At 43.1% G+C, this 15,049-nt stretch overlaps 1 protein-coding gene across 4 annotated transcripts in view; it reads right to left on the bottom strand.

Moving 5' to 3' along the window:
* Positions 1-15,049, bottom strand: part of SORCS3 (sortilin related VPS10 domain containing receptor 3) — a 584,946-nt gene that overhangs the window by 84,446 nt on the left and 485,451 nt on the right. For all 4 annotated transcript variants that reach the window (XM_082408251.1, XM_082408252.1, XM_082408253.1 and 1 more), the window contains exons 10-12: positions 9,178-9,324; positions 7,523-7,625; positions 2,003-2,079 (exon numbers count right to left, since the gene is read on the bottom strand). In XM_082408251.1, coding sequence (XP_082264377.1) covers positions 2,003-2,079; positions 7,523-7,625; positions 9,178-9,324 — 327 coding nt within the window. The remainder of the gene's footprint in view (positions 1-2,002; positions 2,080-7,522; positions 7,626-9,177; positions 9,325-15,049) is intronic.

Below are 15,049 nucleotides of genomic sequence, written 5' to 3'. Positions count from 1 at the left end.
TCCTCTAGCTCTTAACCACTAATAGTGGCTCTTATAGCCTGGATGGAGAGGTTGGGATGGTGGGTTAAGTGAGAAGTACTAGAAGGGGTAAGAAAGTATAAGTAGACTTAAAAGGGAGAGAATAGGAGGAGTGGTGTCTCCTGTAAACATGCCCTAGGGAACACCACAGAGAAAAGTAAATGGACTCTCAGGCCTAAACCTTTCAATTGGTTTTATTTCTCATATTTGCCTTTAAATGCCCACACTAATGGTGAGCCTTAATGCACAAAAGACTTAAGGGATATTCATTTATATGTCAGATATAAACATAGACTCTGAGCCTGTAATGCTAGCTTTTCTCTCCAGAGCTCAAAGCCACATAATAGAAACACTGGTCTGAAGTCTGAGGGTAAGGACTAGAGGAAGATTCTTGGCACTGAGGAGGAGAGAGAAGTTATTTTCTTCGCACTTTCCTCTCTGTTGTATCATTTTGGCCACGGCTAACTCCTGCCCTGTCCAGCAATGTAGTGGAAGCTGGAATCCTTAGCTGTTTGGGAAAAGAGAAAAGAAAACCAAAGTGGTGACACCATAAGGAAGGAATGTAACAGTGGCCACCTGGCCAGGTGAGCTATTTCTTGTGTTGGAGGGACAGTGGTTTGTCTGTTGGGAGTTTCTAGACCAGAAGAGTTTACATTCCAGTTTCTACCCCATTCGGCACTTGTAAGAGAGTATCTTATATTTTGAAGGTATGTTCTTATTTATGTGTCTGTTCCTCATCTACTTGATTCCCTTGTGGGCAGGAATCTTAACTTATTCTTTGTTGTAGGCCTTACAGTAGTTAATATAGGACTTGTGTCTAGTAGGTCCTGGGTAATTTTTTTTTGACAGTGGTAGTAGTGACAGTGGTGGCAATGGGGGTGGCGATGATGATGTTGGTGATGGTGATGATAATCTTCACTAAGAGACCCAAACAGAAGCTTGTGCAAGTAGATTTCAGATGGTGGCTTCACCTTCATCGCTAAGACATTTAGTGCTCTTCCTTTGTCTTCCTCAGATAGAAACCTTCTCATCTTTAAGACTTACTAAAGTGTCACCTCTTCTTGTGAAGCCTTTCCCAGTTTCCCCAAGTAGAATCAATTCCTCCCTCTTCTCTGTAAGCTAATAATGCCACTAAATTAACACAATCACTCTAAACTACAGTTAGTTATTTATGAACCTGTTTCCTCTGCTTAATTCTGAGCTCCATGAGGAAAGGGACTCCAAAGTATTCAACTGTCTGCTCAGGTTTATACTTGACACTCAGTTGACATTGTATAAATCTGTGTTGTCCAGTATAGTAGCCACATGAGACAATTTAAATTTAAATTGATTAAAATAAATAAAATAAAACATTCAGTTCCTCTGTCACGCTAGCTACATTGCAAGTGTTCAATAGCCACATGGGACGGTATAGATGCAGAGCATTTTCATCATTGCTCAAAGTTCTACTGGACAGTGCTGCAAGAAAAAGTATGTAAAACTGAATTAATTTTTCATGTGGTCATGTAACTATTAAGCTGTCTCATACTTAATGAAAGATGGGCCTACATAATACTGAAGCCATCACAGACTTCCATGGCTTTGCTGGTCTTAGCATTCTACTGCCTTCCTCTTGTAGATAAAGAAACAGAAAGGTAAAGAGACCTACTTGCCAAGACCCCGTGGCACATTAATGATAGAAACTGTTTTATTGGCTGTGTCTACTCACACTGGCATGGTAATTAGCATCTGGTGACTGTTCCATACATGTTGCTGAATGAAAGAATGAACAAATCGGGAAAATCCCAGTTTTTCTTATTCCCTGCCCAGCTCTTCCCATTTTACCCCATTGTCCATCTAATCTGCCAGCTACATTGACCAAATAGAAGAGCTGCTTCAATTTTCTTGCACCCAAAAAGTCATAACAAGCCTGAGAATCTATAAGAAAGATGTTGGCAGAACTTGCCCTAAATGGCTCCTCCCTGTCCCCGAATCTCCCAGTTACCTGTCTCCATGTGTTGCCCCCATCGGAAGAGATGAACACGCTGATATCAGTATATGAGAGCTCTGGACCAATGTTGCCTGAAACAGAAGCAGATCGTTTGAAATTGTCAGGCAGTTTACAGATTACGTGTGCTTGGGGTTGGGTGAGGGGGTAGCAGAGAGTAAAGATTTTCCAAGTTATTTTTAGAATAGATTCATACAGTCTGTTTTTGATGCCATATCAAAAAGCCAGCAGGAAGATAACCTAACATGGGAAAAAATGAATAAATAAATAATATGACAGGGATGCATCTTTAACTGGTAACACTCAAAGGCCAAATATTGATAAGCTTGGACCTCTTGAACTACTCATTCAGACCATTAATCTCTTCAAAATTAATCTTGATGGTGGCAAAGAGAAGAGTAAACAATCATGCTGCCTCTAGGGACACCTTCCTCCTCATGTATAACTTTAGCCTATGAAAAACTGGTCTGTGTATGAGTGTGTGTGTGAGTGTGTGTGTGTATGTGTGTGTTTCCAAGTTAAACTTGCCAATATGTTTCTTGAGTGCCAGGCAGTTGAGTAATCCATTAGTATAGGCAGTTGAGTAATCCATTAGTATAGACTATGTAACCAAAATTATACAGTGCCCAAAAGAATATGACAATATTCAGCAGACCATGGCCATCCAGCATGGCAGGAGAAGTCACCTGGTTTATGCCTAGCCTGACCACACTTACTGCCTTTATCCCTTCACACCGTTTTTTCCTCTCCCCTTCTTTTTCTTCCCCTTGAATTAATACTTCATCACCTTGTGGTTATGTTTATTAAAAAAAAGAAAGTGGTTAAGATTTCCTAGTCTATCCATATTGCCCAAGTTTGCCCACACAGCCCCCGTGCCCAGAACAGTGCCCCAAACTTAGAAGTGAGTTGCTCAATAAATAACTGTGCAACAAATGAATGAGTAAACAAATGAATGAATCATGTTCTGATGTTGATGTGCATTTGGGGAGGTCTTGAGAAGCAGGAAAAGTACCCTAAACATGTAAGAATTTATCACTGAGGCTGATATTTTTTCTTTAAAAATAGCATGAAGGGAATGTTAGCTCCCTTCACATTAGTAGCCTAAATAAGAGCACAATAAAAATGCAATAATGAAAATGTTAATTGAGCTCCTGACATTTAATGCTTCAAAATGAGAATTTAAAGGCAGGCTACAGCTTGTCAAGCTCCCATCAGCATCAGGGAGCACACAGCTAGCCAACTTGTTTTGACACTCAGGCTTCCAAAAATAACCCTGGGGCTCAGGGCTCAGGCAGCCAGTATCAGTGGAGTGGGGACAGGCATGGTGAGCGGCTCTGAGGACCTATGTCTGGAATTTGGAATTCAGCTCCTCAGATCCAGGTTTTAGAAGACACAGATGAAGAAAGAAAAGAGGGACGGGGCAGAAAATGTCAACTTGAGTCTTTTAATGGTTGCCTGGGACATTGTGCTAAGAAGGATCCTGAAGCCATATTTGGTTTCAACAGAATAGAGTACAGTGATCTATTAGTAACGTCTACCAAGGGTGGTAGAGAGAGGGGGAAGCAGGTATAAAGTCCCCCCAGAGCTGGAATCTGCCAGCCCTGTCATGGCTTCTTAGGCTCTGTCTCATCACCTCTTACCCTCTTCAGGAGCTGGTTCTGCCTACATCTTAAGCCTCTCTTTCAAAGCTCGATCCAGATTGATTTTAGAGGCGGGGTGGTGGTGAGAATCCAAGGCTCCCAGTGAAGACTGTTTTGGAAGTATCTTGGGTCAATTGAAAGGATCCTTGAAACAAATGCTGCTGATCACAGGGACCAGAAATTCAGTTCCCAGAGGAAAGGACAGACAAGAGGTGTCCAGGATGATTTGATCTTTGAACATGTTCAGTCCCTAAGTGGACCTGTGGGAAGGAAATCTCCGATAGGGAGAGCCAGGGTTATGGTGTCAAAGAAGGAATATCTGAATAATGTGCCTCACTGGCTAAAGCAGAACTGGAGGGGGGCTTCCCAAGGTGGCCTCTAGCCAGATTGTAGGAAGAGGTAGCTGGTCCCTGCTGAAGTGATGTGATAGGAGGGAGAAATAGGGAGAGGGATGGAAAATGGGGAGTTCCTCTCAGCAACAGCTTAGCTTGGAAATCACAGAGGTGCCACTGCCCTTTTGGGCATTTGTAAACAACACACTTTTAAGCCCTATGTCTTCCCAGGGCTACCTTTCTCTGCTCCTTAGTTAGACACATGTAAAGGAAAGAGAGAAAGAGAGAGACACATAGAGAGAGACCGAGAGAGAGAGAGACACACAGAGACCGAGAGAGAGAGAGAGACACACACAGAGAGAGAGAAAGAGAGAAACTTTTAACATCCTCTGGGGTTAGAGATGCTTCTCTCACCACCACTGATGCCCACTCAGGGTGATTAAGTGCAGGGGGAAGCAGACAGCGCACAAGCCACTGCAGGAAAGGAAAGCACCTCCACGGAGGGGACAACGCAAGGGTACGAACATTCAGAATGTATAGGAAGCATGGCAGGGAGCCTGGGGTAGCTGTGGAGCGGGCATGTGAAGAGGCTCGGGGCTAGGTCTGGCTGAATGGCTACTGGACAGACTAGACTTGGAGCCAGAGGGAGTGTGAGTGAGGGCACAACACCTGTCCCCCTGCCCTCCATCCTTCATCTGTAAATCGAGGACAAGAGTAATCGCCTTTTCTACATCATGGGGCCATTGTGCAATCAAGGCAAGGAAAGTGCTTTGCACACCTTAAGGCCCTGGGAGGATGTGAGGCCTCGACTACTAGCTTGAAACCACAGTGGTAAGGATGGTAAGAACCCTAGTGCTTCTGATGGCTAAAAGCAATTGCCAGACTCTCCAGACTGGAATTCCATCTGCCTTCTGAGACGGCCTCAACAGGAGTTTGAGATGAATCCCCAGGTGTCCTGTCATCCGCACAGCTTCCAGGAGCCCTCATCTCCGTGAGACGTGGAAGGACGCAGTGAGCAGTGAGGAGTGGAGAGGAGAGAGGCCAGGGTCACTGACACCTGAAGGCAGGTGAAATGCATGGATGTGGAAAAGGATCCTGGAGAGATGGGCTCCATTCAGGCCAATGAAGCCAACCTAGGATAACTTTGTAATTATTCTCCCGATAGCGAACAGCCTCCCAGGGAGAGCTGGCAAGCAGGGTAAGGAGAAGCGGGGAATGAGAAGGCATGTGCCGGTGACCTAGCACTGGCTTTTCAGCAGGATCTTGTCAGCTGTGTTATGTCCCTCTCAATGCAAAGCACCATACAAAGTTACAAGAGTGACAAAAGGAGAGAAAAGGAATTAGTAAATTCTCATGTATATGGACAAAAAAGTTTCAAAATCCAATCTTTAATGTCTTATGTGTCTGTTAGTTTATAAAGACTTAGCACTAGAGTAATTTAGAGGCACGTGATGGTCTCAGGTAATAACAACCACAACTAACCTACCTGACTATGCTCTGAGCCCTCAGCGGGATCTTCCATCTCTAATTCTTTTTTTTTTTTAAATAAATTTATTTATCTATTTTTGGCTGTGTTGGGTCTTCGTTGCTGTGTGCGGGCTTCTCATTGCGGTGGCTTCTCTTGTTGCGGAGCACGGGCTCTAGGCACGTGGGCTTCAGTAGTTGTGGCTCGCGGGCTCTAGAGCACAGGCTCAGTAGTTGTGGCGCACAGGCTAAGTTGCTGCGTGGCATGTGGGATCTTCCCGGGCCAGGGCTCGAACCCATGTCCCTTGCATTGACAGGCAGATTCTTAACCACTGTGCCACCAGGGAAGCCCCCCATCTCTAATTCTTACAACACACTCACAAGGCAGGGAAAAAAAAAAACCCAAAAACTTCATTTGCAGATGAGGAAAATGAAGCTCCAAGGTTAAAGAACTAAGCCAAATCCATAAGGCTCATAAGTGTCAGAGGCCAGCTTGGAAAGTAGGACTACAGGGTTCCTGAGTGCATTCATTCATTCCGTGGATACAGAGTGAATGCATATTATTTATGGATTCTATTGAAGGAGATGTGCAAACCATACTCTCCTGGTGTAAGAAGAGCAGTTCTAAATTTCTGTAACATTAACAATGATCATAGGTGACATGTATTGAGCATTCGATATGTCCTAGGCACTGTTCTGAACACTTGAAATCCATTGCTTCATTTAATACCCCAATTCCATTATGTTGGTATTATTATTCCCACTTTGCCAATGAAAACACCAACATTCAGAGTGGTTAAGGCACATAGAACAATGCCCTGGGCCCTGGGAGGGGCCTCACATCCTCCCAGGGCCTTAAGGCACATAGAACGATGCCTGACAACATAGTTAGCGTTTATATTTTATTACTGATTACCATTGTCCAGTGTTCCTTCCACTCCAGTCCGGGGTCTCCTATAGGCCTTGAGGAGAGGCAGAGGGCACAGCAGTCCCAGAGCTGGGAGGTCCAGTCGGCATGGATGATGGTGTGTGGGGTTCCCTCCCCCCAGCCAGGAGAACACCAATAGAGCCTGCCCTCATCTCTCACTGTCCTGGGCTCCCTGAAGCCAGTGGTGTTAAATATGGTGGCTCCAGTTCCCAGGGGTTGGAGGGGAGTAGGCTGAGGTGTCAGAAGGCTATGCTAGCTGTCAACCCGATTCGAGTGGATGGTCACTGGTGGTGTTTCAAAGTTCATACGGTTGGAGGCTTGGAGAAGGAAGTCATGTCTACGAGAGCAGTAACTCCAGCGGCTGGAGCTTCAGGTTGATGAGAGAAAACAGACTAAACCATCTCAGCAAGTTGCTGTGAATTTTTCTGCTTTCGTTAGAAAAATAGCTGCCTCATAGCAGAGCTCTAACTTCGAAGATTAGAGGCCTGCCTTGCTTTATGCCATCAATGTATTCCTGAAAAGGTGTGTGGAAATCAAATGCATGCTAATGAGAGCACTTTCCCCCAGAGACTTCCATTTTCATCTCGGAGTTGTTTTATCTTCATTTCTGATAGATGTTCAGTGGACAGTGGTTCCAACAATACAAACTGGAGTTTTTCTGCCCTTTCCCCCAGGCTCTCAGCCAAGTGGTTAATCACGTGTAAGCAAACCTTTACATGCACCAGAGACCTCCTGATTAAAAACAGCTCTGGGGTGAAACCCTTTGTAAAGAATCCTCTGTGTAAAAAGAAAACTACCCCGACTTATACTTGGTGAGCTAGAAAGTTCATATATCACGTTTTCTTAAAGTAAGAATTCCCTATTACAAACAACCTTTCTGATCTATCAGTTTACTTGGAGAGGCACTCTGGCCTCTTACTAAGCACAGGCTGTTGCCCTGTGACCATGTGAGATGTTGCATTTACCAAAAGTTGCAAGTGTCTGGAGCTCTTTTACTGGGTTATTAGATTGGCCTTGGAGTCCCACAGATCTTGCCTATTTTCTGGGAAGAGTGCCCATAGCTTTTATCTGATGCTCAAAATGATTCCAAAGAGGTCATAACATATTCCAGAAGCCCTCAGTGAGGAAGAAGCCCAGGGAACGTCTTCCTTACCTGTGGCCACCACGAGCCCTGGAGCCGTCTCCTTGCTGGAGATCCTCCCTGAGGAATACGGATTTTCGGAGATCTGCAAGTGTAGGTGCAGGGAGCAGAAGGGCTAAAACAGAGGAGGAGAAAGTAGCTTCGTTCCAGGAAACTCCTGACATGCACCCCCTGCCCCACCAGATATGGGGCTCCCAGGTGTTCAGCTTCCAGAGACAGTAAGGATTGGATGTGAGCCACTCACTTAGTTTGGGGCACAAGTCATCTCTCCCTGAACAGCTGATATGTTCACATCGGAAGCTGCCCTGAGCACCATTCATAGGCCCCTTCCTGTCCCTGTTCCTGTCACAATTGTAGGCTTCCCCTCTCTTCCTCACCCCTACCCCATCCATCAAGGTCCAGTTCATGGTCAGCCTTATGAAGCCTCCCAGACCATTCCTTCCCACAGGATGACACTGATCTTCTCCCATCTCTGACCTTGGCCATCATGCTCTGCTTCTTGGAGCTCTAATGGGTCACTGGGAGCAGTGAAGCAGGGAAGTTAAGTGAGACAGTCTCAGGCCCTCTACCCTCTTCTTCAACCAGATGGTCCCTGTTTCTGCTTTATGTATTTGGTTCCTGTTTATAATTTTACTCTGAATTTTACTTAAAATGTCTGAAGCCATTATTTGAAACTCATATAAGTTTGTGTTCTTTATTCATTTACTTATTTATCCCTTTTTGAGTTTCTTTAAAAGGATTAGGGATTTATAGACACCATATAATAAAAATAAATGAATTGTGAAATCAAGGAAAGGAGAAAATTAGGTTAATACAATAAGATGAATCCATGGGTAAGGTTTGGGGAAAAAAAATTCTTGCTGTGACCAGTTCTTGCATGTAGGCAGGCATCTGTCTCTGACCTTCCTAGTACCGCAAATCAGAAGCAAGGAGCTGGACTGAAAACTACAAGAGGGGAAAGGCCCTGTTAATCCTATTTACCACTATATTCCCAGTTTTTAACATAATGTCTAGAATATTCAGTAAGTGGCAAAAGGCAACCTTTTTTGCGAAGGGGAAACATAACCATTTCTGGGACCTTAGAAAATTTTCTCAAATAGGTCCTCTTTAAGAGGGCACCGAGAGTTGTGAATTTCACTGTTAATTATCTGTCTTCCCTCCTCACATGGAGTTGCACCTCCATGGTGCCTACCCCAATATTCCATACAGCTGGAACCCTGGGAATGCTGAGAGATTAACTCTGTCCCATGTGGACATACCAGCCTGACATTCCTTGGGCTTCCAAGGCAAATTTTGCTTACCTTGCCCACCATCAAGCACTTGTCATCAAGCACTGTTATCATACCAGCATCAGCTAATAGGTATTTACCACTACTGAGCTCTGTCTGGGACCCTTGGGCACAGGCTCTTTCTCTTATGTTTCTTTATCTTCCTAGGAGTTGGAGCACATAGTATATTCTCAGTAAAGGTTTGTGGAATTCAACTGAACTTTCCATCCAAGTGATATGGCAGTCTGGGTCCACAGGTCAATGCCCTGGGACCTGTAGGAAATCCCTGCTCAGCACCAGCCAAGATCCTAAGCCCTCCTGGATGGAAGAAAGCCCCCGGTGGAGCATCCCCAGGTAACCAGCCTGCCCTGTGGTCTCACATGAGACCAGGGGACTGACCAGCAGGCAGTGTACTGGGCTTCCTCTCAGGTCCACGTCTGGAGCTTGCAGGAGGCGCCAATCCCTGCCCTTGTTGTAAGTGATGTATGTCTTCACTTGGCCATCCACCTTCTTGTTTGCCAGGAATATCCCTTTGATACCTGCTACCTAGGAAAAAGGGCGAGAGATGGAGAACCATGTTGGGCCAAAATCCCTATAGTTTTGGAGAGGCCCTGGGAGAAGCCCCAGCATTTTCCACAGCATGTTGGGGGTACAACAGAGGAAAAGAGGAGGAACATGGTGAGAAATGTCACATGCCACGTGGTCTCCAAAAGGAGTTTAAGTTCATCTCTGCTCCCTCCACCCCCGCAAACCAGACACCCCATTCCCCTATTATTCATCTGCTTTGCCCTACTCTACAGGTCTCTGTACTTTGTTCAGAGGACTTTATCCTTAATTAACTATCAACATTCCCTCTGGGGTTGGAGTGGTTGATAACAACTGAAGGAGTTACTCCTTCTAGAGAACATTTGGGATTAACAGATACAGGCTACTATATATAAAATAGATAAACAACAAAGACCTGCTGTGTAGCACAGGGAACTATATTCAGTATCTTGTAATAACCTATAATGGAAAAGAATCTGAAAAAGAATATATATATGTATATATACATACATATATATGTATAACTGAATCACTTTGCTGTACACTTGAAACATTGTAAATCAACTATACTTCAATAAAAATTTAAAATAAATAAATAAAAACAGAGAACATGGGATTTTGCTCAGGAGGGCTTGTTGACAGGTTTTCAAGGCATCAAGGTATACTCTGTAATGGCAGAAGTCCAGATGTCCTGATTAATAGTGAGGTGGATATTTCAGGGCAGGTGACCCAGCTTGGCGACGTGGCCCCTATCACTGGCTGTGCCACCAGCTCACAGTGTGACTTTGGATAATTCCCATATTATCTTGGGTCTCAGCCAATGGTCACTTTGAAAGAGCCCTTCCCTTCCTTTTTTTTCCTCAGTCAGCTGGCAAAGGATACAACAGATAATGTAGAGCACTCTTGCCAGAGTTCCGATGTATCGGGATTTGCATACCCTTGATATTCTGAAGGAAGAAGAGCACCACCACAAAACAAGTAGCTAGAGAATGAGGACATTTATGATCCAGAAGCGTTCGAGAGTAAGTACAGATGTGACTCACTTTTATTTCTTCTAGGCCTACATCTGGGCAATAAGAAGAGATATTTAGAATGACAGCAATCTATGTCAAAGAAACATTCCCTTGACTTCTGGTTCAAGTTCCAGGATTTTCCAAAGGAAAGCTAATTCAAATTGTTTAAATATTTATATATAAATAAGAGGTAGAATGGCAGGTTTTCTGGATTACACTCAGATACCTCAAAATTTTAACTGTACTTATCCCCATTATTTGAGGGTCATCATGAATTGAGGTTTACTGCAGTTCTGAGAGGATGCCAGTGGGAACAAAGGGAAGGAATTCCACAGAAGTGAGTTCTTTTTTTAAATGACATAATTTACCTGATGAAATGAGAAGTGCTTTTTTTTTTTTTTTTTTTTAAAGTAACCTGACTGTCCTTGAAAGAGAATAGAGAATGCCAACCCAAATACAAAACAAGAAACAACAACAAAAATGGACAGAGGATGTCAGGAGGAGAACAGTGCTATCTGGGAAGGACACCACCAGGGGGATTTGACAAAAGGCCAGCGATGGAACTGATTAGATTCCTAATGTGAACAGAGGGTGGGTAAGGACAGAAGCCAAGGTGGGGAGAGGGGCAGTGTTGTCAGAGTAATGCCCTTCCCCAGAGGTACCCTCCCTGCCCTAGCTGCTTAAAGTCAGTGCCATTTCAGGAAGGCCGGCACCTTACACACCCATCCAAGGGCTGTGAGGCCCTCAGATCACCTCGGTCTTTAAAACCAACTGCGAAGTTGTTTCTCTCAAACCCAATTACCAATAATTCCTCACAGAAAATGGAATCTGTGTTTCCTTAGAACCTTCTGCCTGATGGAGGCCTTTTGTTATTCTCTTTAGACATAGAGCTGGTGTCTTTTCTGATGGATCACCAGATAATGATTCCATAGAACTCTCCCCCCTAAGCCAGCCGCCCGCCCCCAACGCGTACCCAGGGCCTTGATATCGAATTTCTAGAACATATACAGGTCAGAATCAGACTCCTGTCTGTCACAGTCCCCTGCCTCCTAGCTCGATACATTCTAGCACGAATTACGAGCCACTTAGCTGCTTCTTGTGTTCTTCTGGATGAGCATGTCTGGAAAATATAATATGCCAATATTATATTACCATATTCCCACTAAGAACTCCACCACTCAGATGGCTATTTTCTGTGTGCCTCACATAGTCTGAGAGCAAAATCAGGAGAATGGAGACTGAAAATATATAGAAGAGGAGATTTTGAAGGAACCCATCTGCACCTCTGAAGGTGTTTCTCCTGCAGTTGCACATAATGCCAAAGCAATCTCAGTCCTGTCTGCCTGTCTGGAAAAAAAAAACAAAAAACAAAAGATAACACACTTCCCATTTGGATTTGGATTGTTCAAAGCCCTTACATTATTGCTGAGTTGCTTCTTGGCTCCATCTCTTGTGTAAATGGACTATAAGTTTGGAGGGCACTTTGTTTTCTGTATCCTAGGCCAATAGCTTTCAAACTTTTCAATTGCAACCCAAGTATGAAATACATTTCTGTTGGCACCTAGCGGACTCATACCCATATATGCACGTATGTGTACACACATAGCTACATATATATCTGACACAAAAGTTCCATGAAACACTACTTACCTTCACTACATGCAATGTAAAGGAACTGGGGAATGAGACACACATTTTAACTCTTCTCCATCCATGGAGGTATTTGGAATCTGATCAACTTAAACATGCTTCTTCCCACTGTGGTTTGAAATCAGCAGCATAGCTGCTGCTGTTGGCCCCAAGAGTTCAAGGAGAAAGGTACCAGCTTGTAAGGTGGTCCCCAAAGAAGAGGGTAGTACAAGGTCCCAGGCCTGCATGACCCACTTTCCCTCTGGGAATCAATTTGAGGTGCAAAGGGACACTGACAGCAGCCCCTTGGCAGAGCACTGAGTCCAGGTGGCATAATCATCTGTCGCTCACCCCCATGCCCTCAGGACAAGGAAGCCAGGGCTCTGCTGAGAAAAGCAATTACCATGGTTTGCCTTGGGCTGTCCCTAGAGTTGGACCTGTGGTGAGGGGCCGATGAAGGTCAGTTGGGGAAAATGTCCTCACGGGGTCTATAAGTAGCCGTCCCATCTGTCCAAAGAAGGGTAATCTAAGGTCATGATAAAGCAGTGGGTGGAGGGCAGGCACTAGAGACACAGAAAGCAATAAAACATCAATAAGATGAGCAAAGAGGCCAGAACACTAAGGATGGCTCAGAGTTTCATTTTATCCATCCAAGTATAGTGAGCTCATGATAGTTAGTCATTAGGAAATTTAAACGAAACTAACGAGGTGCCACTAGGACCCTAAAAGAATGTCTAAACACACGTGTGTGCACACATACACTCACACACACACAAAACTGATAATACCAACTGTTGTTAAAGATGTGAAGCAACTAGAACTCGCATACATCTCTGGTGGGGATACAAAATGATACTGCCACTTAAGAAATGGTTTGGTGGCTTTTTATAAACCTACACTGAGATTCAATCTAGCAATTCTACTCCTACGTATTTACCCACGAGAAAGAAACACTTATGTTCACATAAATGTTTATAGAAATTTTATTCATGATCCCACAGAACTGGAAACACCTTGAATGACCTTCAACTGGTGAATGAATAAACAAACGAGGATACACCCAGGCAATGCAGTATTACTCAGCAGTAGAAAGAAAGGAACATCTCTTGATATTCAACAACATGCGTGAATCTCAATGTACTATGGGAAAGAAGCTAGACTCAAAAGACTCCGTTTTTTGCATTCATATGAAAATGTAGAAAAAATAAAACTGGAGGGACAGAGTGAAATCAGACTGGTTTGCCAGTGACTTTTGGTGGGAGGAAGATGACTACAAAAGGGCCATAAGAGGGAATGTCGTGAGACAACACCTTATATGTTCAATGTTGTATATCTCGATTATGGTGGTAGATGCACATACCTCTGTCAAAACTCATAGAACCAAAAAGAGTATAACCAAAAAGGGTAAATTTTACTGTACATAAATTATACCTCAATAAAAAAAATGAATGTGAAAAAAAATGTATAATAGGAAGAGCCTGGGCTTTTTGGTCAAATTGACACGGGTTGGTTCAAACACAGCATCACCCTTTACTAGCTGTGTGATCTGAGCCAAGTTACCAAACTCTCTGCATCTCTGTACTCTCATAGGCACAATAGGGAATGGTATCTACTACAAGGAGTTATTGTAATAGATAAATAAGAAAGAGTATATATATCGTTAAGGGTTGTGCTGTCCAATACCATAGCCACTAGCCACATAGGGCTACTGAGAACTTGAAATGGGGCTAGTGGGACTAAGAAACTGACTTTTAATTTTATTTAATTTTAACCAATTTAAACTGAAATTTAAAAAAACTGATACCTGATCCAGTTATTGGCAAACTTTTAAGTATGCTTGGAATAACTTGGGTATGTGAATCTACCTTTTCTACTGTAAATTTTATGAAATATAAATGCTGATCAAGTATTTCTGGTGAAAATGTAGCATATGAATTGAGATGCTTGAGAAGTGTAAAATATACCCAGGATACTGTAGACTTAGTATGACAAAAAATATAAAGTATTTCATTAGTAATTTTTCATATTGAGCATATACTTAAATGACAGTATTTTGGATATTTTGGTTAAATAAAATATAATATTACAATTAATTTCACCTGTTTCTTTTTACTTTTTTTTACTTTTTTCTCTTGATTTTAAAGTGCACGTGTAGCTTGTTATATATTTACTCGACAGTGTCAGTTTAAGGCATTACATGGTATGCTGTTGTTATTATTATACAGAGTTACAAGTTGGATGTTTAATCCAGGAAAACATTGAAGAAAATGCAGCAGCTCAGAGAATGTTTCTACAATATAACTTAAAGTGTTGCAGAGAACATTTGTTACCTGACTTATCAGTGGAGAACATCTAGGAAGAAATGCAGTTTATAGATAGAGATGTGAAAAAACCACTACAGAGCTCTATATGAAAAGAGTGTCATAAGAATAATGGTGAACACACATAATGAACTGCATTCATTGTCAACACTAGCCTTGTTTTGATGGAATGGCTCTGTTACCTTAAAGAAGAGATCATTATTTGGCCTTCAAGAATTATTTTCTCCCCTGATTATGTAATTACAGCCATGACAAGACTGCACTCTGATGAAGGGATTGGACAGAGCACAACACGCTCCCTCTTCAGCAGGCAACTGCTCCAACAGACAAGGAAATGAACAATGCCTCGCCTTAGATTTTAGGGAGTTGGGTGGGGTTGATCCCCTTGATCTCCAAGGTCTCTCAGTGCCAAGACCTACAAGGTGAACTTCTCAAATAAATTCTCACTTTCTTTGTCCCCTTTCCAATGTCAAGAAGAGGTTTGAGAGGTCCATGTGGAAGACAGAATGACACACCAGTAGCTTTAAGCAGCTGTGGTCAGCTCGAGCCACCTCACATCTGTGTTAACTAAAGGCATCTCAGACATTTCAGACAAGGGAAAACAGATATACCACCCTGTCACATTGTAATATAAGGCTTTACATTAACTTGGCATAGGGACTACCTCGTGCGTACAATTATCATTTGCTAGATGTAAGGGAAAACAGAGAGAAATACCAGCCCAGAGAATAAATGCCCGACTCTTCAGTCAAGCTCTTTACT

The sequence above is a fragment of the Balaenoptera borealis genome, assembly GCF_965194805.1.
Source record: "Balaenoptera borealis genome assembly, chromosome: 10".
NCBI lineage: Eukaryota > Metazoa > Chordata > Mammalia > Artiodactyla > Balaenopteridae > Balaenoptera > Balaenoptera borealis.
The sequence above is the reverse complement of the archived record's forward strand: the minus strand, read 5'-3'. Positions and strand labels throughout refer to the sequence as shown.